Source organism: Scleropages formosus, chromosome 10 (assembly GCF_900964775.1).
Source record: "Scleropages formosus chromosome 10, fSclFor1.1, whole genome shotgun sequence".
Taxonomy (NCBI): domain Eukaryota; kingdom Metazoa; phylum Chordata; class Actinopteri; order Osteoglossiformes; family Osteoglossidae; genus Scleropages; species Scleropages formosus.
The window spans coordinates 26,435,260-26,462,719 of NC_041815.1; the positions used below are offsets into that span (position 1 = coordinate 26,435,260).

The following is a 27,460-nucleotide window of genomic DNA, read 5'->3' on the forward strand; positions in this document are numbered from 1 at the left end:
GCAAACAATTTGCTCCTTTCGAAACTTAACACACATTTTCTGAGATCACGAGAGCCACCCGGCAAGCAAAGAGCAGACAAAAGCAGAGAGAAGCGCCCAATGAATCAAGAGGAGGAGACCAGAATTTTTTAAAAAAGGTTAATAACCACAGAGAACGACCTTCATGTGTCAGATCAGACATGGACAGTTCACCCACCAACCTTACACTGATTCCACACACACACACACACACACACACACACACACACACACACACACACACACACACACACACACACACACACACCAATGTGTGCAAACAAAGGTCAAAACACCAAACAAATGATCATGCTTCTTCAAACACGACTGACCACAAGTGCTGGTTTCTCTGTGTTGCTCATCTTGCAAGGAAACGGTTGAACCATTACGAAAATGCAAAGTACAAACCATACACACAATCCTGGAATTACAAACATGAAAACAGTTGCAACTGAAGGGTTCCAAAAGCTGTGTATATAACTACACCTACATCTACTTCTTGGTTACCTTTTGGAGAGGACATTCATGCAAGAGTTCGGAGGTGGGTGACTGATGTATTTTCCATATTCAGCTATATCCTTACTACATCCCTAGAATGTGACAGATATAACGGAAACAAACCTAATATTAAAGTTTTCAATCATATATCCCTATTCTAACACAGTAAGGGCTGTAACATTACACACAATCCCTTCTGAAGGGGTTACTCCTCTAACACACATTTTTCCATTCAACATATCAAATTCTGATGAATTTTCCTCTTGAATGGTTGTAGGTGCGGGTCCCGCTCTCTGGCGGGTCTGGGGTTCGAGTCCTGCTTGGGGTGCCCTGTGATGGACTGGCCTTGCGCCCTGTGCTACCGGGTTAGGCTCCGGTTCACCACGACCCCGCTTGGGACAAGCAGTTACAGACAGTGTGTGTGTGTATGTGTGTGTGTGTGTGTGTGTGTAGGTGGACTAGGTTTTAATACACATCTGGCTCAACACAGTAGATTTAAAAAAAAAAAAAAAAAAAGTTTCCTTGCATTATTTCTAGAAGCAGTCCTGTTTGGACACCTCTGGACAGGGTGGATGTTGGGTTTTGAAAGACAGCTTTCGAGTTTTTGTACCCATTCCTGTCTTGCAGGTGCCGAAGGTCCGTGACAACAAGGCCAGCTTGTAAGGAAATGAGGACGCGATCAGAAACCTGGTATCTGCTACAGAACCCCTAAAAAGGGTCAACACGCAAGGTACACGCTACTGGAAATTCTTTGCGAGCTTCACTGCACTTCACTGACCATAACATCTTTTTCTAAGTAATTCAGACCAGCCTGATTTCCCCTGTTTACATACCCACTGCTACTGCTTTTACCAAAAGTTCTCCCCACCAGTGAATCAGGAAAAGAAACAAGCAAAATCCACCTTTTCCTCAGTTGCAATGAAACTACAGGACACTCCTGCTGCAGGCACATTAAGCATTCCAAGTAACAATCTGTGAGATAAATACCAAATTATGTTGTCTTTGCAACCTGTAAACAATTTACTCCAGGAAAGAAACAACATAACAGCAATAACTCAAAACTCAAATGAAACACCACATTTTAAAGGAGGGAAACAAACCTTCAAAACAATGACATGAAAGGGTACTAAGAAAAAAAGAGAAAACATTAATCAATCATTCATGGCTTGAAATACTAATCTTCAGACATCAGAAACTTGTTGAATGATACAAGAACAACAAATTTATAGACCAAAACTATGAAAGTTTACAGCACAGCCCTGGGGAAGGTCGTGTAGACACAGGACTGACAGATTGCACTGTTGCCACAGTTACGCCATGTCCTATGTCCTATCATGTAAATAACAGCTGCAGAAGATTCTGGGAAATGGAGGTGGGGTGGTGCACGATGGGGATGGAAGGCATGGAGAAAAAGTTTGTCTGAAACGCCTCTTTACACACACTTGTCCCCAACGCCTCTGCTTCGATTCTGCTCCGTCTCGAAGAATGTCACCGAGGCCCCTGCTTTGCGGTCCTTTCCTATCTGCAGTTTCGTTGTGATTTTTGTTGTACTCTATGTGTGCCTACAGAAATTGGTCAGACGTGGGAACATTGCAATACTCGACTTCTCTGTTTTGGTTTCGTGTGAACGCAGTAGATTCAAGTATCGTGCCATTTGTTCGTTTTTTTCATTGTAGCAGGGTGGGTTGAGGAAGCCGCTGGTTCGTCTGCTGCTGTTGGACACTGCGGTTCTACTTTCCGCCGTACATTCGCTCAATGTCATCTTGGTAGTGAGTTTTGAGCTCCTTGCGCTTCAGCTTGAAGGCATCTGTGACCAGGCCTGTCTCGGGGGTCCAGGGCTCAGCGCTCAGGCGAATCTTCTTGGGGATCTCAAACCGCTCCAGCTTGCCTGTTGGTTGGGGGTTAAGAGACACATCACACGCAAAATTCACCACTTCCAAAACTGCATGTTTTCGTGTTCTGTGACACCTGGCTACTGCTGGCCATCTCTTACCTGCAACCGCAGCATCTGTAATGATGCGCAGCACTTCCTTCTCCATCTCAGGGTTGTTGCAGATTTCCTCCCAAGATCCCACAATCCTTTTCTCTTTTGCCAAGGTCATCAGCTGCTTCTGATTGGGCACCACGAAGCCAATCACATAAGACTCATCACTGGAGAGAGAGACAGCATAAAGGCTGTTACACACTTGCTACACATTCCAAAATTCACAGGTGGGCTTTGAGACACAAGAACACATAATCACGCATCTGGTCAAACTAGCAGGTAATTCGTATTGTTTTACCTGCCATCTACAGGAATAACCTCCCCAACCACAGTCTGACTGGAGCTTCAGAACAAGTAAAAGTCTTTATGGTGCCGTGTTCATGTTTTCCCCTAAAAAGGCCACACTCGCTATGTAAAAGAGATTTTTTATACAACGAAAGCCTTCCAAGCTCCTTGCTGATGGAACTGGCAGCATTCCAAAAAAGGACTTGTCCAGGAGACAGGAATGTAAAAAGGTCAGAGAAAGCAGAATGAGGAGGGCCTGCTGTGGGTTCTTCCAAAAAAATGGCGGGTGCGTGTGCAAGATGATCCGATTTTCCCTCACCTGTTGGCATAGGCGCAGATATTGTCAATCAGGGAGCAGTTCTTGAGCACGGCCTCAACCTTTCCCAGGGACACGTACTCTCCTGCCTGCAGCTTCACCAGGTCCTTCTTACGGTCTGAAGAACCAAGGAGAAGGTGTCAGGTAAGAGCTGCGGGGGACAGGGGTGCTAACAGGCTACAAGACAAATGCATGGGAACCACCAACAATGACAGTAAATCTAAGAGAGACTGTCGGGGGGGGGGGGGGGGGGGGGGGGTGCAGGACTTGGCCCTCACCGATGATCTTTAGACAACCGTCTGGGTCAAACTCCCCGATGTCTCCTGTGCAGAACCACCTCTGGCTGTTCTTGTCCACAAAGAAGTCCTCTCGGTTCTTGGCCTCGTTCTTGTAGTAGCCCATTGTCACATTTGGACCTCCGATGAGGATCTCACCCCGGGGATTGGGCTTGTCTGTGCTGTGATAGCCACCTGGCGAGGCAAGAGGCCGAGATATCGAAAACCTTCAATCTGCTGTTTTACAAGAAAGTAAACTGATACTTAATGAAATTAATTTTTATTTAATTTTTTTTCCCAAAGTAGCTTACAATGATTATACATTTATAAACCTGGGTAATTTTTTTTTTTTTTTTTTTTTACCAGAGCAATTTTTAGGGTGGGTACATTGCCCAAGGGCACTACAGCAGTAGGTGGGATTTGAACCTGTGGCCTTCAGATCCAAAGGTGGCAGCAGCTCTATCCACTACGCCAACTGTTGCCCTTTTTTCCTCTTCTCAGTGGAATCAACATTATTCTTTGTCAGACTTGTTTGGAATATTTTTCCCTCCCCTTTTAACTATCTCATTTTAGACCAGTTCTGTCTCTTAAATACTGTGTTCTTTTACAAAAAGCCTTCAGCGATGTTCAGCTACTGCTTGAACCATAACTCGGTGTACAAAGGTGGTCATGACGACCCTCAGACCTCTGACAGCAAGAGCTGCTAAATATTTACATGAACTAACAGCTGGATATGGGCTGAGGACAGAACCCATAATGCTGTAAGGACATAAACTATTATGACTGAGATGTTTGATTTTTCACCCCTGAAGGGTCTGAAATACCCTGTCATTGCATAACATGGGCTTGAAGCAGACCATTTGTCAGGAGTGTTCAAACTGAAGAAACGACAACGACCGTTTGGGTTACTTCCTTACAAGGACAGCAGACTGGTCCTTGTTCTACCCATTTTCGCCGAGAAAGAAGCACATGAGTCAAGGAGGGATAATGTTGATGGAAATCTCGAGGCGGAAACATCACAATCAGCAGATGTTCCATTCACGTTATGGGATGCATTTACAACTGGTTAATACCAGTTGCTTTTAAGGAGGTCATGTTGGGTTTTTAATAAGCTCTGACCCTTGAGCTTAGACTCACCCTCTTCCCAGTCCTTCAGCATGATTTCGGAACAAACCAGAGGCGCTCCAACACGTCCCGTACTGTAGTCCCACACTGAAAAAAAACACAGAAGACCTTAGTGGCATTACGGGAAAAAGTGGTCACGGGTACTTTGCAACGCCCTGACTCAACCAGCAATCCCAGTGCACACAGAACCCGGCTAAAATGCCACTAAGTCCCTCCTACCCTCACCACAGTAACCCTGCCAAGCCTCTCAGCCCGAAGACTTGTCCTTTGTACCGTGTCCCTCAGGGGTAAACACACACATTTTTTAGCCATTCTAAGAATCTCGGGGACGAGATCAGTGGATAGTGGTGTGCTTTAGAGGAAGCATTTGTTTCCCATTGTACAGAGAATGAGAAGCAGCCATGGTGACTGGGATGACAGCCCCTTTGTCTGGCCCCGCCCACTCACTGTCACTGATGGTGCCTGCTCCGCAGGTCTCCGTCAGCCCATAGCCCTGGCCCACTGGGCAACAGAAGCAGATGTTCATGAAACGCTGGGTGGCGGCAGACAGGGGAGCCCCGCCAGAAAGCAGCACCCGCGTCTTCCCCCCAAGCAGAGAGCGCACTTTCCGGAACACCAACCTGAGTCCCGGACAGAGGAAGAGAGGAGAGGCAGTCTAGATGGTGTCTACAGTAGTTTGTCACACATATTCAAAGCTGGAAACCAAAAAAGATTTGAGTTCACCGCATATGTACAACAAGGTGTTTTCTGTACAGCACAGTATGAATTCATATACAATAGATGTACATAACCCTGTACACATGCACTGTGTTTGTACCTGTCACACAGCGGGGTGCTGTAGCCCTTGGAGATCTGCTCCATCTTATAGTTGTAGGCCAACACAAAGAGTGTCCGCTGCACGCTGGTCATTTCCTGCACCTTGGTCATCACGTTCTTGTAGATGCGATCCATGATTTCCTTTGGAGTCAGAGAGACGACAAAATAGAAAAAGAGAAAACTATGGTGAGAATCAGATGGGCTCGCTGGGCCACGACACCTTTCGGAAGAAAACTTCAGTGACTGCGGAGAACAGAGTGAGGAAAGGTGACAGGACGTGTGATATCCCTGAGGCCAGGTCACATCATAAGGGCTGCACCACTTACACACATGCGGCACGGCTTCACAGTCAATGGTAAAGTCTATCAGTCCACAGTCCAGTGGAAGACATGACCCATAATCTTTTTTGGGAAAGCTGGTGAGGGGGGTGTGAGGATAGTGTTGCTGAGTTTGGAAAAATGCGACAGGCCCAGTTGAAGAGCATCAGGAGACATGACAGCATCTCTTCCAGCTCTTAAGTTTTCCATTACATACAAATGCACACTATACTGATGCTTCCTGTACTGATAAACTCCATTAGTACTAACCATCCCGGTCCTTTCCATCAGAACCCTTCGCAACAACCTGGAGCTGCAGTCCAGATCCCAAGTACAATTTAGACACATTTCTACTAACAATATCGCAATAATACTTTTTTATTAGAGTACAAATTATGAAGATGGAGGAAGATGATCTTAAAACATATCTGCAGCATCACCACATTTCTTCTGTTTTCCTTTGAGAAAGAACAACAAATGCAACGTGTTGAAAAGTTATTCCAGCTGGGAATGATGGCCGTTTACGTCATGCTGCTTCAGTTACTCACTGGCTAACTCTGCAGGGAGCTTTTGTTCCAATAATGAAGTTCTTGGCTTTATGAATATGTGTTTTTGTTTTCAAAGCACAGTTCAAGTTCACATGTAAAGGAGATTTAAAAGACACACAAAAAAAACTCCCAACTAGAAGTCCAAAACCTTCAGCTGTTCCTAACTAAAGGGCCTGGTGAGATGTGGGGAGGGGTGCGGAGTGGAGCGGAGTCGGGGGGGAGGGGTGCTGTCACACGAACCACACAGGCCTTTCTCACGTTCTGTTTACAGCTGCGACTCATTCAGGATGACGAGGGCCTCGGGACATGCCGTCGCAGGGGAGTTTGACGCAGAAGAACGGCGGGTTTCGCAAAACTCAGGCTTTCCCATTGCGGAGCCCTGTGATAAGGCTAGGTCGCAGGGAGCACCGTGGTGATAAGACGCAAGTCACGTGCCCTGGGTGTGTGTGTGTGTGTGTGTACATGCGTATACACTCACCAAGCACTTTATTAGGAATACAATACTAATATTGGGTAGGGCCTCCCTTTGCTCTCAAAACAGCCTCAATTATTCGTAGCATGGATTCCACAAGACATTGGAAACATTCCTTTGATATTCTGGTCCAGGCTGACATGATTGCATCATGCAGTTTCTGCAGATTTGTCAGCTGCACATTCTTCCTGCAAATCTCCTGTTCTACCACATCCCAAAAGTGTTCAACTGGATTCAGATCCGGTGACTAGCAAGGCCACTGAAGAATACCAAACTCATCGTCATGTTCATGAACTGGTTTGAGGCCACTTTTGCTTTGTGACATAGTGCTCTATGTTGGAAGTAGTCATTAGAAGATGGGTAAACTGTGGCCATAAAAAATGCACATGGTCAGCAACAATATTCAGATTGGCTGTGGCATTCAAGCGATGATTTATTGGTATTAATGGGCCCAAAGTCTGCCAAGAAAACATCATTACACCACCACCACCAGCCTGGACTGTTGACACAAGGCAGGTTGGGTCCATGGATTCATATTGTTCATGCCAAATTCTGACCCTATCATCTGTGTACCTCAACAGAAATCGAGATCCATCAGACCAGGTTATATTTTTTCAGTATTAAACCATCCAGTTTTGGTGAGCATGTGCCCACTGCAGCTTCAGCTTTCAGTTCTTGTCTGACAGGTGTGGAACCTGACATAGTGTTCTGCTGTTGCAGCCCATCGGCCTCAAGGTTCAACGTGTTGGGAGTTCTGAGATGCTTTTCTGCTCACCACAGTTGTAAAGAATGGTTATCTGAGTTACTGTAGCCTTTCTGCCAGCAAGAACCAGCCTGGCCATTCTCCTCTGACCTCGCTCATGAACAAGGTGTTTCTGTCTGCAGAACTGCTGCTCACTAGATGTTTTTTGTTTTTCGCAACATTCTGAGTAAACTCTAGAGACTTCTGTATGTGAAAATCCCAGGAGATCAGCAGTTACAGAAATACTCAAACCAGCTTGTCTGGCACCAACAATCATGCCACAGTGAAAATCACTGAGATCACATTTTTTCCCCATTCTGGTATTTGATGTACACATTAACTGAAGTTCCTGACCTGTATCTGCAGTATCTGCATGATTTTATGCATTGCACTGCTGCCACGTGATTGGCTGATTAGATAATTGGATGGATAAGCAGGTTTACAGGTATTTCTAATAAAGTGCTCTATGTGTGCGTGCGCATGTGTGCTTAAGGAAGATAAAGGGTAAATTTCTTTACCGGGACGGCTGCCATGAGTGTGGGCTGCAACACGCTGGTATCACCCTTGCTGCCCTTCTTGATTTTTGTAGACTGTTTAAAGAAAGGGAATAAAAACACAACATTACACGCAGTCAGGTAAGCACAGCTCACCAATACAGTTGAGTGGTTAACTGGGTCCTTCCACATCACGACTCTTTGAACGCCACCTCTGACTTGTCTTCCAAGTCCTCCTGCTTACGTGTTTCTCTTTCTTGAAGATGCTGCTGTTTGTTTCTTGTGTGAAATGATATCAGAAGGGCAGGCCTGGTTTCGGGAGTGTGTCTATGGTCAGGAGGAGAAGCCTGGAGGAGGGGCTACTTAGGGCAGAGCGGAGTGTGTCTGTTCATGTGTTCTGGGAACAGCCAAAATGCCTGGTTAACTTCCATCAGTCAGATTGCTTTTAAGGGGGATTGCAGAGGATGCAACCATCCAGAAATCATGACTACATTATCATGTGTGTTTGCAACCAGATTAATACACTCTTTACTCTTTTTATATACAGTTACAGCATTTTAGGTGAGGATTGAATTTTACATGCAGCTAAGAGTGTGGTGCAAGGTCCTCTGCTCGACTAATGACGTAGGACAGAAGTAGACTTCAGTTACATAAGATATGAAGACTGTCAAAATAACCCACCCTGACTGAAACTGAAACCTCAGGATATCGGCATGTCCCACTCACAAGGGTTCCACAATCTAAAGCCCTTTGGTTCTCAGCTTTTTCCTCAGCTAGCTGCCTCTCCCCCTCAGAACTCCTGAGTCCCTCCCGGCATTTTAGAAAGATCTCAAAACCCATCTCTTTTGGACCCATATCTCTCCAAAGCACCTGAAAGCTAATTGCTGAAGTTATTGCTTCACCTTCTGTTAGTCTTATGTACTTTTCCATTTGTATGTCACTGCCATGGCTATGTAACAATGTGTGCACAAGACAGTGGCTGTATCAAAGAAACAAGCTACACTTTAATAATCATGTACTTCCATCTAAGCCTTCTTGTCTATTCTTGAAAGGACTTTCCTTTACCGAGTTGTGCATCACTTAGGAGAAAAGTGTCTTACAAATGCATAAACAATCACAGCCATGCATTACAGAAAAATTAACATTTCGACTGGTAAAAAGGGGCAGGTGACCGAAGCACATGTCCACACAGATAGCTTAGTCCCCATACAATATTCCCTGATGTGCTCACCTGGTCAGCGAGCGTCTGCGGGGAGGAGTATCCGATGCGGCAGCCATGAGACACGCAGACCAACTCGGCACTCAGTTCCAGCACGTGGGCCAGTGGAAGGTATCCAATATAGGTGTCGTCCTCACTGCCCGAAAAAGGAACAAAAACACCCAACATCCAGCATTATAGCAGGTTGCATCAGAAAAGAGGACCAGCAAGAGACATTTTATTTACAAAAAAAAAGAAAAACACCTAGTGACACATAATTAAGTACAATAAGTGCAAAAATCCCTTCCAAGACAAAGGAAAAATATATACACTTGGCTGAGAATAGACCACAGGCTCTTCTTCATCCTCTAAGCATTCTTCCAAAAACCCAAAGTAAACACGCTTGCTGGTGGATGACGCGGATGGCAACGCGGTTGGACACGCATGCCTATGCATGTGCTGTCTGGATGTAAACATGCTCACCACTGTGATCCAGACCAGAGCACTGGCCTCCTTAGAAGTGCAATCCCGTTTACGTGATCTCTGGCAGAGAGAGTGGGCAAACAATTTGCAAGTCGAGTGCATGTGTATGAGAACCGTACGGCTCCGTAAAAGTCTATAAAAGTCAATTATAATATTGGAGGCACTGCAGTGATGCATATAACAGCTGACCTGGAACTGTTCTGCACCATATCAACCGATCCATCACCCGGGTTGTTTCTGGATTCCTGGATGTACAGTATATTTATCGTGACCAAAGCTACATGGGTGCGAGAGAGCTGTGTACCAGAGGCCGGGGATCCTCTCAGCCATGCCCGTGATGCCAGCGATGAGGTTGCTGTGGGAGATCATCACGCCCTTGGGGATGCCTGTGGAGCCACTGGTGTACATGATGACCGCGATGTCCGTGGGCTTCGGCCTGCTGCGTGGCTTGGACACTGCGTCCAGGGAGGGGATGAGAGGAGGAAAGTGAAACAGGAGAAAAGCTCACACAAAAAAAAAAAAAAAAACATTCATCAAAATAATTGTCTTTAAAGATCAACATACAGCAGATCCCACCACTGAACTAACAGGCAGTTCTCCTTAAAAGATGGGACACTTCTCTGTAAGACTTGATATACAGCAGCTCAAAATGAATTCTTTTGCGCTCAAAATTACCAGTTTTTTTTTTTTTTTTTTTTTTAAATAAATTTGTCTTAAATTTTACTTTTTTCTTCATAAAGAAATTAAGAAGAATTGAAATGGGGAATATTATACCATCATATTACTGCAGACACATGTAATTGTCTCCATGTCAAGTTCTAACGTGACGTTCGTAAATTTAATGGAGAAACACTGTGTCTCACGTGGACAGAGCTCGCACAGATTCCGGAAACCATAAAGCCCTGTTACCACTTCAATAATCTCTGACACAATATTCTGCTGCCACAACTGTAAGAAGCCATTACTTTGGAAAAGGACAGCAAAGCCTGTCATGAAGTCCAATATCCTCAACATCAACTGATACCACTTTATCCTGTGGGAAATAAGGGGTTTCTTGTAAATAACTCAATCAGGCAAAACAAACACTTCTCAGGACACACAGACTAAGGACGTACCCAGAGTGTTCAAACACTGCTACGCCCTAATCGGTGTCATTGCAAAAACTGCACCCACACACAGAGGCACCAGATCAAGCAGCAACACTGCCCAAGGCCCCCTTGGGGTGCGGATCACCCAAGCCTCGAGGGGGAAGACCCTAATCTCACACAGATGCGTCCACCCCCCCTCTGCCTGCCACTTCCTTGTTCACATGACCTAGTGAGGCTCTCCCCATCGCAGCAAAAGAGAGAAATACCCAGAATCCCTCTAATTCATCAGTACTTGGAAACATGTCTTGGAGCCCAAGGCTTGCGGATGCAGGAACTTCTAAGGTTAATGAGAGACCCAACTTACTTACTGTCAAACACAAAAAAGTAAAAAGGCTGAATGACAAAGCACAGATGCTCCTTTATCGTTTTGTTCCTCTTCTCCCATTCATCCATCACACAACATTTTATCTTTTGCAGACTAAGCATGTTATTGCTGCACAAGACCCCCAATGGGTGCAGGAACAGAGGGCGAAAAAGACAAAGGAAGCCATAAAGACACCGACACACAGGGACAAATGAAAACAGGAAGAGAGGAAAAGAGACTCCGTACAGTTCTCAGGCTTGGCTCCCAGCTCCTGCACGGTGGCCATGCTTTGCACACGGATGCCCTTGGGGAAGTCTGTCCAAGTGCCAGGCTTGTTGTCCACAACAATGATCTGCTCCAGCTTGGGCACCTCTGGCAGGATGGCCTGGAAGAGGGTACACAGCACGAAGGGGGGGGGGGGTAGGGAGTAATGGAGGCAGAGAGGACTCTGTGTAAAGACAAGTTATGAACTCCAGACTGGTTATGCTAATATTTTCTTTAATTTTATCTCTCTTTTGCGACATTCCATTGGACCTGTTTCTAGGGATTTCGTGGCTGTGTACTTTCCGTGAGCTGGTGACTCACCAAAGCAGAGTGGTTTGCAATTTTACCTTGACCAGCAGAGCCCTACTTCGATCCAAAAGGAAAAACGAGATTTTGAGGAACTGCAGGCTCCGTCCCCGTTCCCACCCCCTGCTTTTCAGTTAAATCAATAATTCAAGCAATTATTTTCAATATCTACATTTCTCATGCCTTTGAAATTTCACTCCCTGAAAATTTAACTCCTGCCATTTAGACTTTCTCCCCACAAATGAGTTAATGAGTAAAAGACTAAATGCTTTGCTGATGGTTGTGCTAAAGCTGCAGATGTTCTGTCCAACAAGAGCGAGAACATGGAAGTGAGACCAGACCGAAGACCGAAGGAGACGGAACGCGCCTTGGCTCACCTTCAGCCGAGACTGAAACAGGTCCTTGCTGGTGATGATATGAGTGACCTCCGTTTCATTGAGACCATGAGCGATCGCTGGACCTCCCAGGGTGGAGTACAAGGTGACCACTGTGTGCAAAATGGAGATGAGAGTCAAGGACCACATGTAACAAGTACACTGGATATACAGCGTGACATGGAAATAAGGCAAACTGCTGCCGTACAAACTCAACATTTCACATTTTTAATTCATAAGTGCTGCTACTAATCCAGTGCAAAGGAAACTGAAAAAAGATTATGTTAACCAAGTGCAAAGGGGCATATAATTTATTGCTGTTGGTTGAAGGGAATTGCAGATGAAGGTCACATTTTCCTCACTATATTAAATGGCGTGGTAAACGCTGGCTTGTGTGCACTTTAATATTTGCGGTTTAGAGGCTGACAATGTCTGCGCTCACTCATGGGAACTGGGCTGAACCCATATTGGTTCACTGGGCCTTTGAGTCGGTCAGACCAGTGATACAAACCCAGTGTGTGTCGGAGTGGGTGCAGCTGGTACGACACGGGCACTGTGCGGGTATCAGGGCTTGGCTGTGTTCATCATTTGAATATTTACGTGAACATGAGTTTTGGCAAAAACCATTACATATATTTCCGTATGTGTGTATGAGAAAGAGAGACAGAATGTGAAAGATACAAAGCGAAAGATGAATATTTGAGCCCTTTAGTCCAGAGTGGACACCTCAGACAAGGACAAAATAAAAAACTGCCATAATTTTCCCAAATCTCATTAGCACATAATCACTTTGACAAGTCTTACGAGGCCATTTCCTGTTGTATGACCTCACTTCTGGAATCCAGCCGTAAGTGAGAAGATCAGAATGGTGCTCTTCACAAGGCACAAACTGTACGTACAGTTCACTGGAAATGGAACTGACTGTGAATCAGTGGTGTTCCCATGATGACCGCCTCTCCATATTCTCCACTGTACAGTGAAATGGGTTCTATGAACCCTCCGGTTAAAAAGCTGCAATATTAGGACCTTCTCTATGCGGGGGGCCGGGTGCCTGTAGACGTGGTCTCTTCTGTATATGTAGATGATGGGATCTCTGCAAATCATTTTGGAGGCTTGCAACTTGGAGCTCCAGCTGTCCTGGGTCATGGGATGTCGGGTGGGGGGGGGACGACGACACGAATGCGAGGCCCGTTCCCACGAGCTCTCCTGCCTCCCTTTTCTGACCTCAGTCACATTTCAACAACTCAGGGCGAAACCTCTGCCTGATCTACACCCAAGCTACGCACACAGCAAAGCCGGGATTAATTTGCAGGGGACGGGAGCTTCCTCTCTGATTGTTATTACATGTATTGTCCTTATTACAGTGGGAGTAAATTAAATACTGTTGCTCAGACTGTATTTATTGTCAAATGGTGCATGCACGCACAGACATACACACACAGAGAGCATGGCTGAGAGAAGTGAAGAGAAACACAAAAAGATATTTAGACCTATCCACCCAGTCCCGTGGCTGTACAGAAGTGAGTATGATGGCCGCAACACAAAAATTCACATCACAACCTTGGAACTGATAAAGAAAATCTGTACCATCATTTTTCTCATCTTCTCCAACATGACTGACATGATGTCAGAAAACATTCTTTGTGTGAAGAATTTCTTTAATTGAAAAGCACATTTTAAAGGGCAAAAGTATGTTGACATACCTACTAGCACGAAATTGCTACTCCATATAGTAAATGACATCATTCAAACAGTCAAAGCCATGCAAAGCAAAAGAAATTCCAGCAAAGACGTCTGATGGCTGCAGTCAAAACTTCATAGATGCAGCAGAACGAACATGTTCGCGATCTGAAACAGATGTGCAGCAACTTTTTTTTGTAGGCTGAGCTCAACCCTGCAGCCACATCCTGTTATTAAACGCCCCTTCAGGTCAAGGGCGATGACCCCGCTGTGCGCATATGTGGCGTAAATGTGTTTTGGCCTGCAATGGGATGACTCCACAACTAGAGCTTCACGCTCCGAGACACAGACGCAACGCTGGAATATACTAGAAAATCCTGCAGATTCCATCCTAAGCAGTCCAAACAGCCATCAGAAGAAGAACCTGCCTGTTTATGAACAATATATTCACTTATATATCTGCTTTGGCAAAAAGCATCTGCTAAATTAATAAATGTTGATGTAAATTTAAAATGTAAACAGCATGGTGGTTAGAACTACTGCCTTTGGACTCAAAAGGGTGCAGGTTTGAATTGGTGGCACAGTCTCACAACTCCTGGGTGGTGCTAGAGAACGTGGGCTTGAGCCCTGCTCTGTCTGTGTGGAGTTTGTGCGTTCTCCCCATGTCTGTGTGGGTTTCCTCCCACAGTCCAAAGACATGCTGTTCAGGTTCCCCCATAGTGTGTGAGTTCCACTGATGTATGGATGAGTGACCCATTATAAGTAGTGTATCCAGCAGTGTAAGTTACTGCGGTGAAAAAGGTGTGTGGGCTGATAAAACTACATAGAGTTTAGTGGAAGTTGCTTTGGAGGAAAGCGTCTGCTAAATAAATAAATGTAATTGTAAATGTATATTAACAATAAAATAGCAGCACAGTGCTTAGAGCTGCTGCCTTCAGACCCAAAGGTTGCAGGCTTAAATGCCACCTCCAGCTTTAGCACCCTTGAGCAAAGTACTTACCCTAAAGTGCTCCAGTAAAGTTACTCAGCTGTATAAATGGTAAATAATGGTAGATACCTTAATATTATAAGTCGCTCTGCAAAAAGTTGTCAGTTAAGTGAATAAATGTAAATGTAATTTTCTCTTTTTTTTTCTGATTTGTATTAATCTTTAGTATAAGTTCATGCAATGCTGATTAGGACCCACAGCAAAATACATTTGCTGGTTCCTGACAGATCCCCAAAAATACAAAAAAATGAAGCGCCCCTGCAGCTCAGTTGAGGACTGAGATTATCATCAATACTGACCGATGCAATGGGATACGAATCAAGGACCTGACTGCGGCACGTCTTCGTTCGCAGAATCCGCTCTGGCCGAGTGACTTTTCCAGAAGGATTCATTTAAAACAAAAAAAACTCAAGGACTTTTTCAGAAAGCACCGCCCTCACTCCTGTGAAACAACATTTTATCACATTTTAAAAGGCTGCATTCTGTCTAACAGCAGCTCTGTCTTTTCAAACAATACACTGGTAAAAAGGGTGGAACCCTAACACCGACTGAGCGAACTACAGGACTCAGGGAACAGGGGTAGGAGAATCCAACGCCCACGTCTCGTGGTACGGTGCCACTCGAACGCTAGCTAACGTCACCCCTGGAGGGAACGCGGAAGGCCACCCGGTCAGTTCATCCCATCTCGCATGACTCACGTACATGGGAGTACGTGTGCTAACGCTCGACACAGTAATGACCGGGTCAACATTTACCAGAACTCCAGATAGAATGCTGCTGTCGCAGAACCCCAAAAAAATCTGGCACAGACCCAGAAAATGAGGAGGAAGAGTGCACACCAGTGGTGCAAACAGTGTTATGCACAAAGACATGGTAGAGTTCAACTGCACTGCCGACCATACAAACAACTCCTCCCATTCGGTATAGTATTATCATCATTTTACTGTAAGAATGAGAAATACCTACACACATCTTTGTGACACACATTATTCTACCTACCGACACAAAATTTACACTGAGCATCTTGCTATTGTTTCAGTACCGCACTCCTTTTTAGATGACAGAACATTTAAGAGAATGACTGCAAATAACCAGTAAATGCAGCAAAACAAACTCAAATAAATTTAATACGGATTTCTGGTCCATAACTTAACGTACTTGCAACGATTTACTCGTTTATACAGCAAAGTAATTTTTTCCTGTATCAATGAGTAAGTACCCTGCTTCGAACCAGATTCCTCCGAGGCCAGTGTGATGGCTCAAACCACTACACCACCTGCTGCCCTAAACTGCCTATGTACACAGTAATTTGTTTTCAATTTTAAAATATGAGCCAAGGCGATGAAATGAATTTTGGAATGATTCCTGTAAAAAGCCAAAAGATGCTCGTGAGGAGTACACTGAGCAGCTAGGTCATGACATGCTGTAAAGCACAGAGTGGTGTAACTGGACAGTTTGTAATAAAGCCTTTCCAGGAATGTGGAGCACATAAGTGTTAGTTGCATTAGTGAAGTGGCAGTGAATCTACAGGGTGTTCCAGGACATGGTGAGTAAATCAGAGGAAATGGATCATAGAGGACCAGGCCACCCCCAGGTACTTCTCCTCATGAGCACACAAGTTATCGCCTGTCAAATGAGGACAACCAGTGGGAAAGAACTTTAAGACTCTCGGTTCGCAAATGAGAGGCAGAGCATCTTCTACACAAAATAGCAAAATACCGAGGAAAAGCTTCAGGGAATGAGCAAACAGCACACAAATCCCTCTCAGGACCTGCTGGAGAGGGATAATGGAGGTGATGTCAGGTGCCGCGTTCCAGCAGAGCCCATTTGGGTGACATCCAAGGGTTACATCACTGTCCCGTGCAATCGACAGTTCTAAATTCCTAATGCCGATGAAGTGGTGAACGGAATTCCCATGATGATATAAACAAAGCAGAAATGTCACCAGGTGTGAAATGATCTTTCAGTGGCCTGCCTGCCCTCACCTGCCCTGTGATGCTCCTTGTGGGATTTCTTTTGCCATTTTAACCTAATCTGTGCATATTACTGCACATTGACCAAATTGTGAGACCTACATTGGTAAACTGCATTTACAAACCAAAAATGTGCTGGTGTCAACTCCAGAGCCAAAACAATTTGAAACTATAGCCCTCCTGTACTTTAGTTTTTCGTAAATAAGCATGTATAACTATATATGGTCAGGTAAATTACTTAAAATCAGAGGTTTACTCTCAGAGGTTTCTTCTAGAGTAATTACCCTTCGTTTAAATCCTTTTTAAACCCAAGCATTAAAAGAGTCACAGCACTGGTTATGAATTTTCCTGCAGCCCAGCTGCATTATTTTACTTGCATCGTCTGGATGGCAATGAGATTTTATGGCCATATGCCAGGTGGGTTCTGTGACAGAGAAGCAACTACATTTAACACGTTTTACACCTCTGCTTCTTCAAAAATCCTTCTCCTCATATGACACTAGCTAATGAGAAGGTTTATTAACAGATTTATCAAAGGTGTATTTGCTGGTGCAGCCACTGATGTGGTACAACAAGTACTGTGGAGCGATACAGAAAAATGAATCAATGATGTCACGTTAAAATGTTTACACTGATGCTCTTCATTAATAATCAGCTCCTGAAATATCCTGACTGACTTTCAAGGGGTAGCTGTAATGGTATTGCTCTTTTTTTTTTTTTTTTTTTTTTTAAAGCTTGAGCCAATGCTGATAACATACATGCGTATTGTGTTACAGTGTCACAGGAAGTGCCGCGCGAACAATCGGTGCCACCACCAAGGAGAGAAGTTTCTTTTTGGCTGATGAAGGTGAGAACCCTTCAGCAGCTTCCTTCTGCTGGAGCAGGATTGGAGGACTGCCTGGGGGTGAACTGAGGTCCCTTCATGGGTCCAACAGCGAATGGTGACAGTCGCCTGGGGGCTGGTGCCTGAGTCAAAGAGGGCCGGTGCCTGAGTCAAAGAGGGCCTTTCTGTTTACACCAAAGCCCACGGCCGCTGAAACTCGTGACTCGGATGGTGGAACTCGGCACGTCTCAGTTAAAACGTGTGCAGGAGGGCGGAGGACCAAAGCCCATAAATACTTTGCATTCTGCTTTAAAAAAAATTTGAAAAAAAGAAAAAATTAATTTAAAAAAAAAAAAAAAAAAAAAAAAACTAGGGCCTGAGTATAAACAGGACACTTATATAAGGAAATGACAGAGAGACGGGCTGGCCAGCAGGACATGCTGACCTCCTTCGTCTTGCTGGGCCTGGTGTCTTCAAGGCTCTGGTTTTCCCACTCTTGCAATGTGTTTTTACAGCACCCGGGAGGGGTCAGCATTCGCTCTGTCCCCAGTGCCCCAGGGCCTGGAGGGGCAGACGAACTGCCTTCCCTTCCCCTCCAACCCAGACAGGGGTCTGACTGGATGTGCGGACAGTGCTGGACAATGTTGTGGGAACAACCGGCAGAACCCCAATGTCATTCTAACACTAACGTCCCTGGGAGAGCTCAGGCAGGACCGCACCGCACTTCCTGTCACCGAGAGAGAATCACCGCAGGGTGGCAGTGCACAGTTCTGCTTCAAGAGCCAGAGGATGATGACACTGTTTTGTACATGGAAACTAAATAATTAAAAACAACAACAATAACCATAACCGTCTAAGCAAAGAGTCTGAATTTACATTTGAATTTTCCGACCTATCAGAAAAGCACGTACAGCCAGTCAACGGGGCAAGAAGGTATGAATAGAGAATGATGAAAAAGTTCATTGCATAAGAGTATGAAAATGTCTGTAAGCAGTCAAAAAACTTCTGCCAACAAGGTGAGAGGGCACAGTTTTCAGATGGAGGGGGAGGGGCTTGCAACTGAGAGCTTGTAAGCAAAGTTTTTCCACTCCAACACAGCTGTGCAGGCTGCTACTTGACCTGCAGGGGCAGACAGGCTTATGTTTGCTTTGCCCCACCCCACTGCCTACGCGTACAGCATATGGTGCTGAACATACAGTGCAAGGTCAGTACTCCGTCACAGAATGCATTCATTCATTGCAAGCAAAGGCTTAACAGTAAACGTTGGTGTAGGTTCAGTTTCAGAAGAATTACATTTCTGTCCATCCAAATATATCCTAAATCCGATTTATAAGCATCATGCATTTTCCTGGGGCCACAAAGAAATCACTCAGTTTTCACCAGAAGAAGCAGCTGGTAGTGTAGCGGTTAGAATTGCTGCCTTTGGCCCTAAAGGGCACAGGTTTGAATTTCACCTCCGGCTGTAGTTCCCTTGAGCAAGGTACTTACTCTAAATTGCACCAGTAAAATTGCCCAGCTGTACAAATGGGTAAATACTGTTTTTAAAAAAGACAACACTGCAAGCTGTTTTGGAGAAAAGCATCAGCTATATGAATAAATGTAAGAAGTTAAACTATCATTTAATTACAAAAACAAGGCCAAAAAGCTCATTTACTGTAACGCAGTCTGAAAAGGCAGTTCTCTTGGTGTGAGCACCTCCCAAGGCTCATGAACTATAGTACAATATAACGATATTGTCTACAAAAATCAGACATGTTATCTGCTACCGAATATTTCATTGGGGGGAAAAAAAACATATGCATTACAATAAAACATGACATCCGAGCCTGATGGATGAGGGGTGGGTTATGGTTTTCAAGTTAAACACTATCAGCAATAAATCACTTCTTGCAACTTCAGCATAAGCAGCTAAGACATGTTTAAGGTACAAGTTTTCCTTTCTCATAAAAGTGAATTCTCTATAACTGGGGTAGGTAGGTAGGTATAGATAATGCTAAAGGTGTGTGTGTGTCTGTTTCAGGGAAGGTGTGCAAATGTGTGCACTCATCGCTGTGGACAGACTTGTCTGAGCCCATATGACTGAGTGTCTGCTGGTGCATCTACACACTTGGCGAGAACTCACGAGGGAAGTTGTACATGAAGCAGGCCTGTGCGGTGATGATCCACTCAGCCCGAGTCTCGCAGAAAATGGCAATATTGTACTGGGGCCTCTGGCCGAGTGCCGCCAGGCCGCTGCCGAAGTGGGCTGCCGCCTGGTAGGCCTCCCTGTACGACAGCCAGATGTAGTCACCCAGGATCACCTGCAGGTGGAGACAGAGAAAAAGAATTTGGTTCCGAGGCAGCGAGAGAATAGTGGTTAGATTAGTTTAATACTTCTTTCATGAGCACCCGACTTGAACCTGAGAAATGCTCTGAAATGACTTACCGACCAAACAATTATTTCAATAAAGCAATAAGAATGTTATGTAAAGCAAAAATGAGCACACAGTGCACTCCCGAAAACAAGAGGGTTGTGGGAGAAAACACGAATACAGCAATGTGAATATTCATAATCCAATGAAGAGATTGCTCTCAGGGCAGAAAAGAGACAAGGTATGACGACGACTTAATTCACTAGTAACAAAACATGTACAGCTGATGACATTGTCCAGAATTTTCCAACCACACATGAACTCTCTTACCCACCCGCTCCCTCACAGAATATAATTGTATAACACTGCCCTCTAGCATAAGTATTAGTGCAATACAATGGATAAAGAAACACTATTGCTCCACTGCACACCAAATTCTCATTTAGCTGTACAGTGAATGCTTCTGCCAAACTTGGTTTATGTTTTCCAAGATTTTTCAGCTTCTAGTAAAAACCAAATGAAAAAGTTTACAGGAGCTTACAGGATGCCCCTTTGTCAGCTGACCGTGCGATGAACTATGCACCAACTTTTCCGCAAACACCATTATCTGACCTTCATGTCCTCACTATTCTTTACCCGTACACTTTGTTTAAAGGTGATTAAATACCCCAAGTCAAAGTCATGTTGAATGTCAGCTGAGAAGAAACATCTTGTTCCCAGGCAGGTATAAAGTGAAAAGTGCTTGCAGTTGCTGATTTTGAAATGGATTTGGTATTGAATGAAAAAGGGGAAATAAGAAGAAGTGCAGGTGTAGGCAGTCTCTCCACTGGCCTCGGAGGAGAACGGTCTTCCACTGCAGTCCTTAACAGCGGGTGAATGCATTTCTTCAGAAACACACTGAGTCATCAGAGCAGGAGCAAAGACACAGTGGGGACTGTGGGACCAGCGTCGTCAAACCTGGCACGCTATTTATATGTGCTGCAGTGTGAACCTGCAGAGCCTGCGCTGCAGCAGGAAGTGTATCGGAAATGTCCACTAGCGCGCATTTCATAACCCAGCAATGTCAAAGTGTAAGAAACAGAAGTGTAACCCTTTAGAAATCCTCAACAACATCATGCTCACCTTTTTGAAGACCTTCCCATTGGGTTGGACCTCATCTTCTTCACTGAGAAGCTGCCGAGTCCCCAGGCAGTCTCTGTTCGGAAAGTGCTGGGCTGCATGTTCGAAGACCCCATCCAGCGTGTCCCTGCCCGGGTGCAGCCCTGTGGTGAGAGCCTTCAAGCTCGCCACCGAACGGTATGGACCTCCGGGGTGTCCGTTGGCCGAACGCGCGCGCACACGCTTGGCCCGCTCCTGCTTGGTGCTGGCACCTGACAGCAGGTACCAGGGCAGAAAGGTAATGATAGAGTACACCCAAACCACAGAACGCACCACCTGCAGCAACAGGGGGTTCATGTCCTCCTTCAGCTTCATCGTTGCCTCCGGGAAAGGGGTAGGGGGTACCGTCAGTAAGATGGAGATGCCTCCTGCCAGTCTCTAGCAGCACACTGTGCCTGTCCCTTATTTCTCAAAAAATACAGAGTTTAAACGACTGACTGCCCTTGACTGCCGCTTGCCTCAATCCTCCTCTGCAGCGTAGGGTTGTGTAGAGAATCACCAGGCACAAGGTTAAACTCTGGTCTGGCAGCAACTCTCCAGCCCTGAAGGAAGGAAACAAAAACTGGATTAGAAAAGTGAGGGACAAGCGACTCACAGATGTAAAAATTCTCTAACATCAGAGACACGTTCCTGTTCAGCCAAGAGCCACGTGACACATTCCATTGCGTTCTATTCACATAAAAGTATAACATGCACGTCTGTACCAATAGATATCAAGAATCCACAGCATTTCCCTGTAGAAAAGCTCACATCTTCAATAACTGAACATAATCTGTTAAGAATAGCACCACAGGAGAGGGGAACATGGGGGCCATGTGTGGAGTGACCCTACGTCATGTGTCACACAACAGGCATTCTTCTTCTGTTGGCCAATGACCTGGACCTATGCACAATGTGCCTGAATGACCGTGTACTCACACCTGGCGCAGCGCAGGAATTCCTCAAGGTTACAAGGAGATGTTACAGGATATTCTGTATAAGAGAGAGTTAGGGGGGCTGATCATTTGAGATTTGCTGTCAGCAGCAGCTACGTAATAAGAAGCCTGAATCCCACTCAAAGCTCCTATTCAGAGCCCGGTGGGGATTGAGGAAGGGGGACAAACGGCCTGGCTGTTGTAAGCAGCCTGTTACAACATCAAGGCTGGACTCTGCTCTGTTCGTCACCTCACATGATTACACCAGTGGACCCCACGATAGAACTGCTCTCACATACAGAGTTCATGGCAGCTGGAGAAGAACCCCTATACCCTTGTAATACTGAGTTCAGCAGAAGTAGGGCCTTAGCAGGGGTTACAATACTACATATGGCCATGAGGGGGAGCTGTCCAGAGTCCTGAAACTCAACCCCCACCCCAGTTAACCAAGGCACCACATGCCATCAACACCCAGCCGCAGGATGAAGCTATTCAGTCACTAGTCCTGGACAGCGTGCTACATCCACTGTGTTCAATTCAATTACATTCAATGAACAGATGTACATATAAAGAACCTCTTAAAAAATGTGACCAGTGGGTTTGAATACATCATCCCGTATTGCCCTGCACACGCAGTTGTTTTTGTGATGTTAATGATGCTTATGAACATCAGTTTCAATACAAGCTCAACATAAAAGGTGTAGAGTAGATACAGTGTACAGGGAGGTTGTGCTTCTCGAAATGACATGAAACACAGGGAGGAAAAATTGTGGCTGCGATGAGAAATCCTGTGATCTATCACTCCTAAAAATAGCCACTTTGGAAAAGCTTTAAAAAGTTATGAATGAATACAAACAAAAGGCTTTGACCATGACTCAGAATATCGTTCTGCACTTCAAACTTATCCTGTGGTGTAAATGTTCTGGAGTGTTTTCTCATAAACAGCAGCAGAAGGGAATAAGCAGAAAAGTAAAAGCAACCCGAGAACTAGCAAAATGAGCACTGGCTGGTTTTTGACAAGATCCACTTAACAAAGCAGCCGACAACGGAGGCATTCTAACCTGGCGGCTAATCAGTGGAAACCAGAGTGGGCAGCTCCCACGTCCATGTGTATGGACTTCGGCATCCATTAATCTGTTTAGTTAACCCACCAGCTTTCCCAAGTGGGAACTCCACCCATGCCGGTCCCAAGCCTGGATGCAAAACGAGGAGGGCTGGGCCTGGGGTTAGCAGCTGCACCCTGTAAAAACCTGCAATGCTACAGAAATGCCGTCAAGAGTTTTAAAGGACTTTTCGGCCCTGGGAGAATATGGATCTCCAGGTGGAGGTAGTATGAAGCCCAGTGGTGAAAGCCAGATTACTCTACAAGCCACTGGGCTGACGAGCATCATCTTGACTAGGACCACCATCACCATCGAGACATGGAACGTCAGGACCATGCTCGAGACTGGCAAGACCTTACAGGTAGCCGCTGAGATGATGAATTACAACAACGCCATTCTAGGAATCACCAAGTCAAGAGTCCGCAGTAGGCTGGCGCAGCGGGAGAAGGGTGCCAAAAGCCAGACCAACCCACAGGGATGCCAGGGATGCCTTCCATTGTGTGAGGTCCAATCAGCTTCCTGCTGTGGACAGGTAATGCGCTGAGGGACATGCAAAGCCACCGTTGTCACGCCCTCTGCAGCACTGCCACATCCACTCCAAGGCTTGCATCTCTGCTAAAAACCGTCAAACTGTCAGCTGAAAAGCTCATCGGAGTTCCTCTTCCCGCCATCGACTCCACATACAAAAACCGCTGCATCCGCAAGGCCACCAGCATTGCGGACAACTCCTCTCATAGACTCTTCCCCCCTGTTGCCATCTGGCAGGAGGTACAGGAACATCCGCGCCACCACGAGCAGACTCCGCAACAGCTCCTTCCCTGAGGCAGTCAGACTACTCAACACCCAGCTCCCTCCCAACGCTCACCTGGCTCCGTCAAACAATTAACTCAGCACTACACTACACCACAACTGCCTACAGCTCGCAGCCATACCTGCATCTACGTCCTGTCCTGCGTATTTATTTATTGTCTTGCGCTATGTTCTGTGTTGCACCATTGTCTCCAAAGAAACGACATTTCATTACACTATACACAAGCTGTATAGAGGAATGACAATAACCGGCATGCAAACACGAGCTGCTGAGGAAATGCTGCCTCCTTCAACGCTCTGACACTGTCACTTTGTGTGACAAACACAGCAACTGTACAAAACAAATCTTGACACTCGCCGCTCTCAGGCTAACGACTCCTGACACAAACACCGCCGTTCCCTGGTTTTACAGCACAAGCTCATTGTAACAGTTTCCACAAAATCAGAAGGATGGAGCCCATTTTACTGCTTGTCATTCATTATTAATACCACCGAGAAACAAATCACTCTTTGGAATGGTGGATGAAAAAGAAAAAAAAAAAAAACAGAGCTCCTAAGCGTTGATGAATAACCTAGCAAGGGTGGGACTGCACAGGCCCGCTCGCCTCTGGCATCATCCTGAGGTGTAGAATTACTGAGAACACCTTGCTGCAGCACTTCTCTAAGCACAATCGATACTGGGGACCATGCGTATCCCTGTCCCAGCTGAGCCGTTCCGGTTGACCGGACGGCCCGGAGGTTGGCAACACGGGGGTCAGCAAAGAGCTGCAGTAAGAATGTCAGGTGGCAACTGGCAAATGAAAAGAGAAAGAGAAGCTGGAAATAAACCGTGAGGCAGAATGAGAAAAGCTACAGCCACCTCCCTCAGCAGGAAGATTGGGATGAGTGAGGGAGAGGGGTGTGGTATAGGGCCTCCCTGTTGATATTCAGACCAATAATAACAAACTACAGAAAAGTACTGCTCCAATCTGCATGGACTATACACTTTGCTCCACTGAAGCCCAGATGCATTACCTATGGAACAGAACAGTGCACGTAAATGACTTCAGCCTTGGTGGATCCCAGGAGAGCCCTATGACAATGAGCTGCAGATAAACACAATTTGGGAGGGAGGGGAGTAGATGAGAGGCCAGCCAGCCAGAACCTAGGACAGTCATTGAAAACTGGACTCATGTTAATGGCTGCACCACTCGTTCAAGAAAAGACAGAGAACAAACCAATCGGTAAAATCGTGGAACAGAATTACTGCACTTTACTAAAATTACCATTATTGATCACTTGTGTTAGCTGTAGCAGGAATAGTAATAATGTCATAAGTGACCATGACTGAAGATTTGTTGTATGTCACTTCCCGAATGAGGCTTTCCTTCATCTCCTAAAGTCTGTCTCAAGTAGCCTGTGGAAGCCACGCATGCCCTCGATCCAACAGCAAAACACCCTCAGGGACACAGAATCAGGTCACACAGTTCAATCTGTCTCGGGACTGGCATCTGCTGCAACCCACCTGGCGCATTCCAATCATCACCCTCCTGCTCGCTCGGTACCTACTCAAGCAGACAGACAGGATCACCTGTCCTCGCCATGACCACATATGGCAGGTAGACCCAGAACGTGCATCATGTGGAGACGGTTAGTTTTACACCTGCCTCCAGAAATGTTCTTACATAATTCAGACCTGCATAATTAACCAAAACATCTACCTATGTATTTGGCTTCCGAGCCTAGACCTTGTGGAGAGTGCCAAGGCATTGTTTAACAACATGCTGGAGATGTTGCCTTAATCAGGATGAGTACACAGAATCACACATGTACATTAATGGAGTACTGCTGAGGAACTCATTGACTGGTGCACAGCTGCAACTCAACTGCCAAAGGGAATCACAACTTGGAGCGAATGGATCTCGGACCTTTTGTCAGTTAACAGGACTGTTACTGGAGTCCTCAGCAGAATAAAGCCACTGTAACACGACACGGCCTACCATACCATCAACATGACCGCAGTACTACGCGGAGGTGTGCGTGGGTGAGAGTTTGTATGGAAACAAACACAGTTCTTCCTTGGAAAAGTTTCTTCATTCTAGTGGAGAAAAGACCAAACGTTATGGGCAAACCATATCATAGCGGATATACCAGCAGACAGACACAAACGTGTTTAAGTCTGAAGGAAAAGCCCCTCTGGGCGACACACTTGTCCTTCAGCTTCCTCAAGAGAGCAACTGACACCGTAAACTCTGATGCTGTATGGAAGGAGAATCTGTGTCAGATACTACGAAAACCACTGTCAGAAACGAATACAGAGACAGAGAAACATGAAATACAGGTTTATAATGAGCGTGTGAGGAACAGTGCAGTGTAACACAATGCCGCTGTTTAATTCTATAATCGTCTCTGTCCATTAAGGGACAACTATTCCTCACCAGTTACCCAAGTGAAATGTACTGTTCTCCCATGCAAAGAGGTGTATAAGTCAACATTAATCCACCACGGTCACAAAAACAACAGGATATTATGTACAATCTGTCAGTGCCGGGAGCGACAAGAAATTAAACAAATCCTTCACAGACACGCAAATGACACAAAGCCTTCAGAGCAACAGAAATGACACGAATCCTTCACGGTCTCTGCGTGTTTACGTGGGTCCTCTCCGGACATCTCCACGCTGACAACCTGAATCTGGCCGGGACTCAGTGTTGCGTTGGCGACGATGCATCCTGGAAAGGGGAAGCGAAATATGAGCTGAAACTGCAGCCTGGTTCTGCTCACACTGAGGATGTCTGAAACCATGTGGACTGCTCGCTGGCCATTCCTCGGTGTACAGACACAGAGTTTCTGCTCAAGGCTGGGAGTGGTGGACTCCACAAAGTAGGAGAACTTCCTTCGGATGACGGGGAGACGGTATGCGCAGTGGAGATGTACACGTGGCACGATGGTGTGGATTAGAGATGGTGCGGAGATGCTGATGAGATGGAAACGATGTGGCGATGGTATTGAGAAGATCTGGAAGTGAAGATGGTGTGAGGATGATGTGCAAAGGTGCAGATACTGTGGAGAGTAGCAGACATGGTCATGATGGTGTGGATGTGGAGACGCCGGTGTGCAGATACTGATGAGATGGAAATGTTGTGGAGATGGTATTATTGAGATGGTGTGCAGATACTGAGTGTGGAGATGTTAACATGGAAATGTCGTGGAGACTGATTATGAATGATGTGGAGGGGTGGCGACATAGTCAAACGACGGTATGCAAGATGATCATCATAAGGCGAGGAGATCATCATGCTGCGGAGATGATGTGGAGATCATGGTGTTCTGGAAATGTTGCGGGGATGCACAGAAGATATGGAAATGATGTGAATGTGGAGATGGGGCGCAAAATACCCTCGTATCCAGCCGCGCAGCCACAGCAACCCGCCGCCGGCCTGCTGCTCGACACGCACACGGACAGTCGCGACACGGTGGACTCACCTGGTGGTGGTGCTAAACGGAGTTAACCGCCTCCAAGAGCGACGGGGGACCGGAAGACCCGCGACCGCGGACAAAACGGTCAACTCAGGTCGCGAGTGCTATTAATATACTAGGAAATTAGTCAACTAGTATACGTATTAAAAGTATTAAAACACACCGGCTCCTCAGGCACGACCGACTGTTCCGCCGCGAGTTCCCCTCGCTCTCTGCCCGGAAGTGACAGGGACG

At 45.8% G+C, this 27,460-nt stretch overlaps 1 protein-coding gene across 2 annotated transcripts; it reads right to left on the reverse strand.

Moving 5' to 3' along the window:
• Positions 1 to 904: 904 nt before the first annotated feature.
• Positions 905 to 27,460, reverse strand: acsl3a (acyl-CoA synthetase long chain family member 3a). Of its 2 annotated transcripts, XM_018748810.2 has the most exons (16): positions 27,233 to 27,460; positions 25,752 to 26,478; positions 20,905 to 21,482; positions 19,554 to 19,731; positions 11,971 to 12,080; positions 11,270 to 11,408; positions 9,876 to 10,026; positions 9,122 to 9,245; positions 7,915 to 7,986; positions 5,319 to 5,458; positions 4,949 to 5,121; positions 4,514 to 4,588; positions 3,380 to 3,571; positions 3,105 to 3,219; positions 2,510 to 2,667; positions 905 to 2,404 (listed from the first exon to the last, which is right to left on the reverse strand). In XM_018748810.2, exons 3-16 carry the CDS (start codon positions 21,253 to 21,255, stop codon positions 2,247 to 2,249), a joined length of 2,136 nt encoding a protein of 711 aa, XP_018604326.2. In that variant the 5' UTR covers positions 21,256 to 21,482; positions 25,752 to 26,478; positions 27,233 to 27,460; the 3' UTR covers positions 905 to 2,246. The 2 variants fall into 2 exon arrangements, with proteins under 2 accessions (XP_018604326.2, XP_018604325.2); XM_018748809.2 differs by lacking the exon at positions 25,752 to 26,478.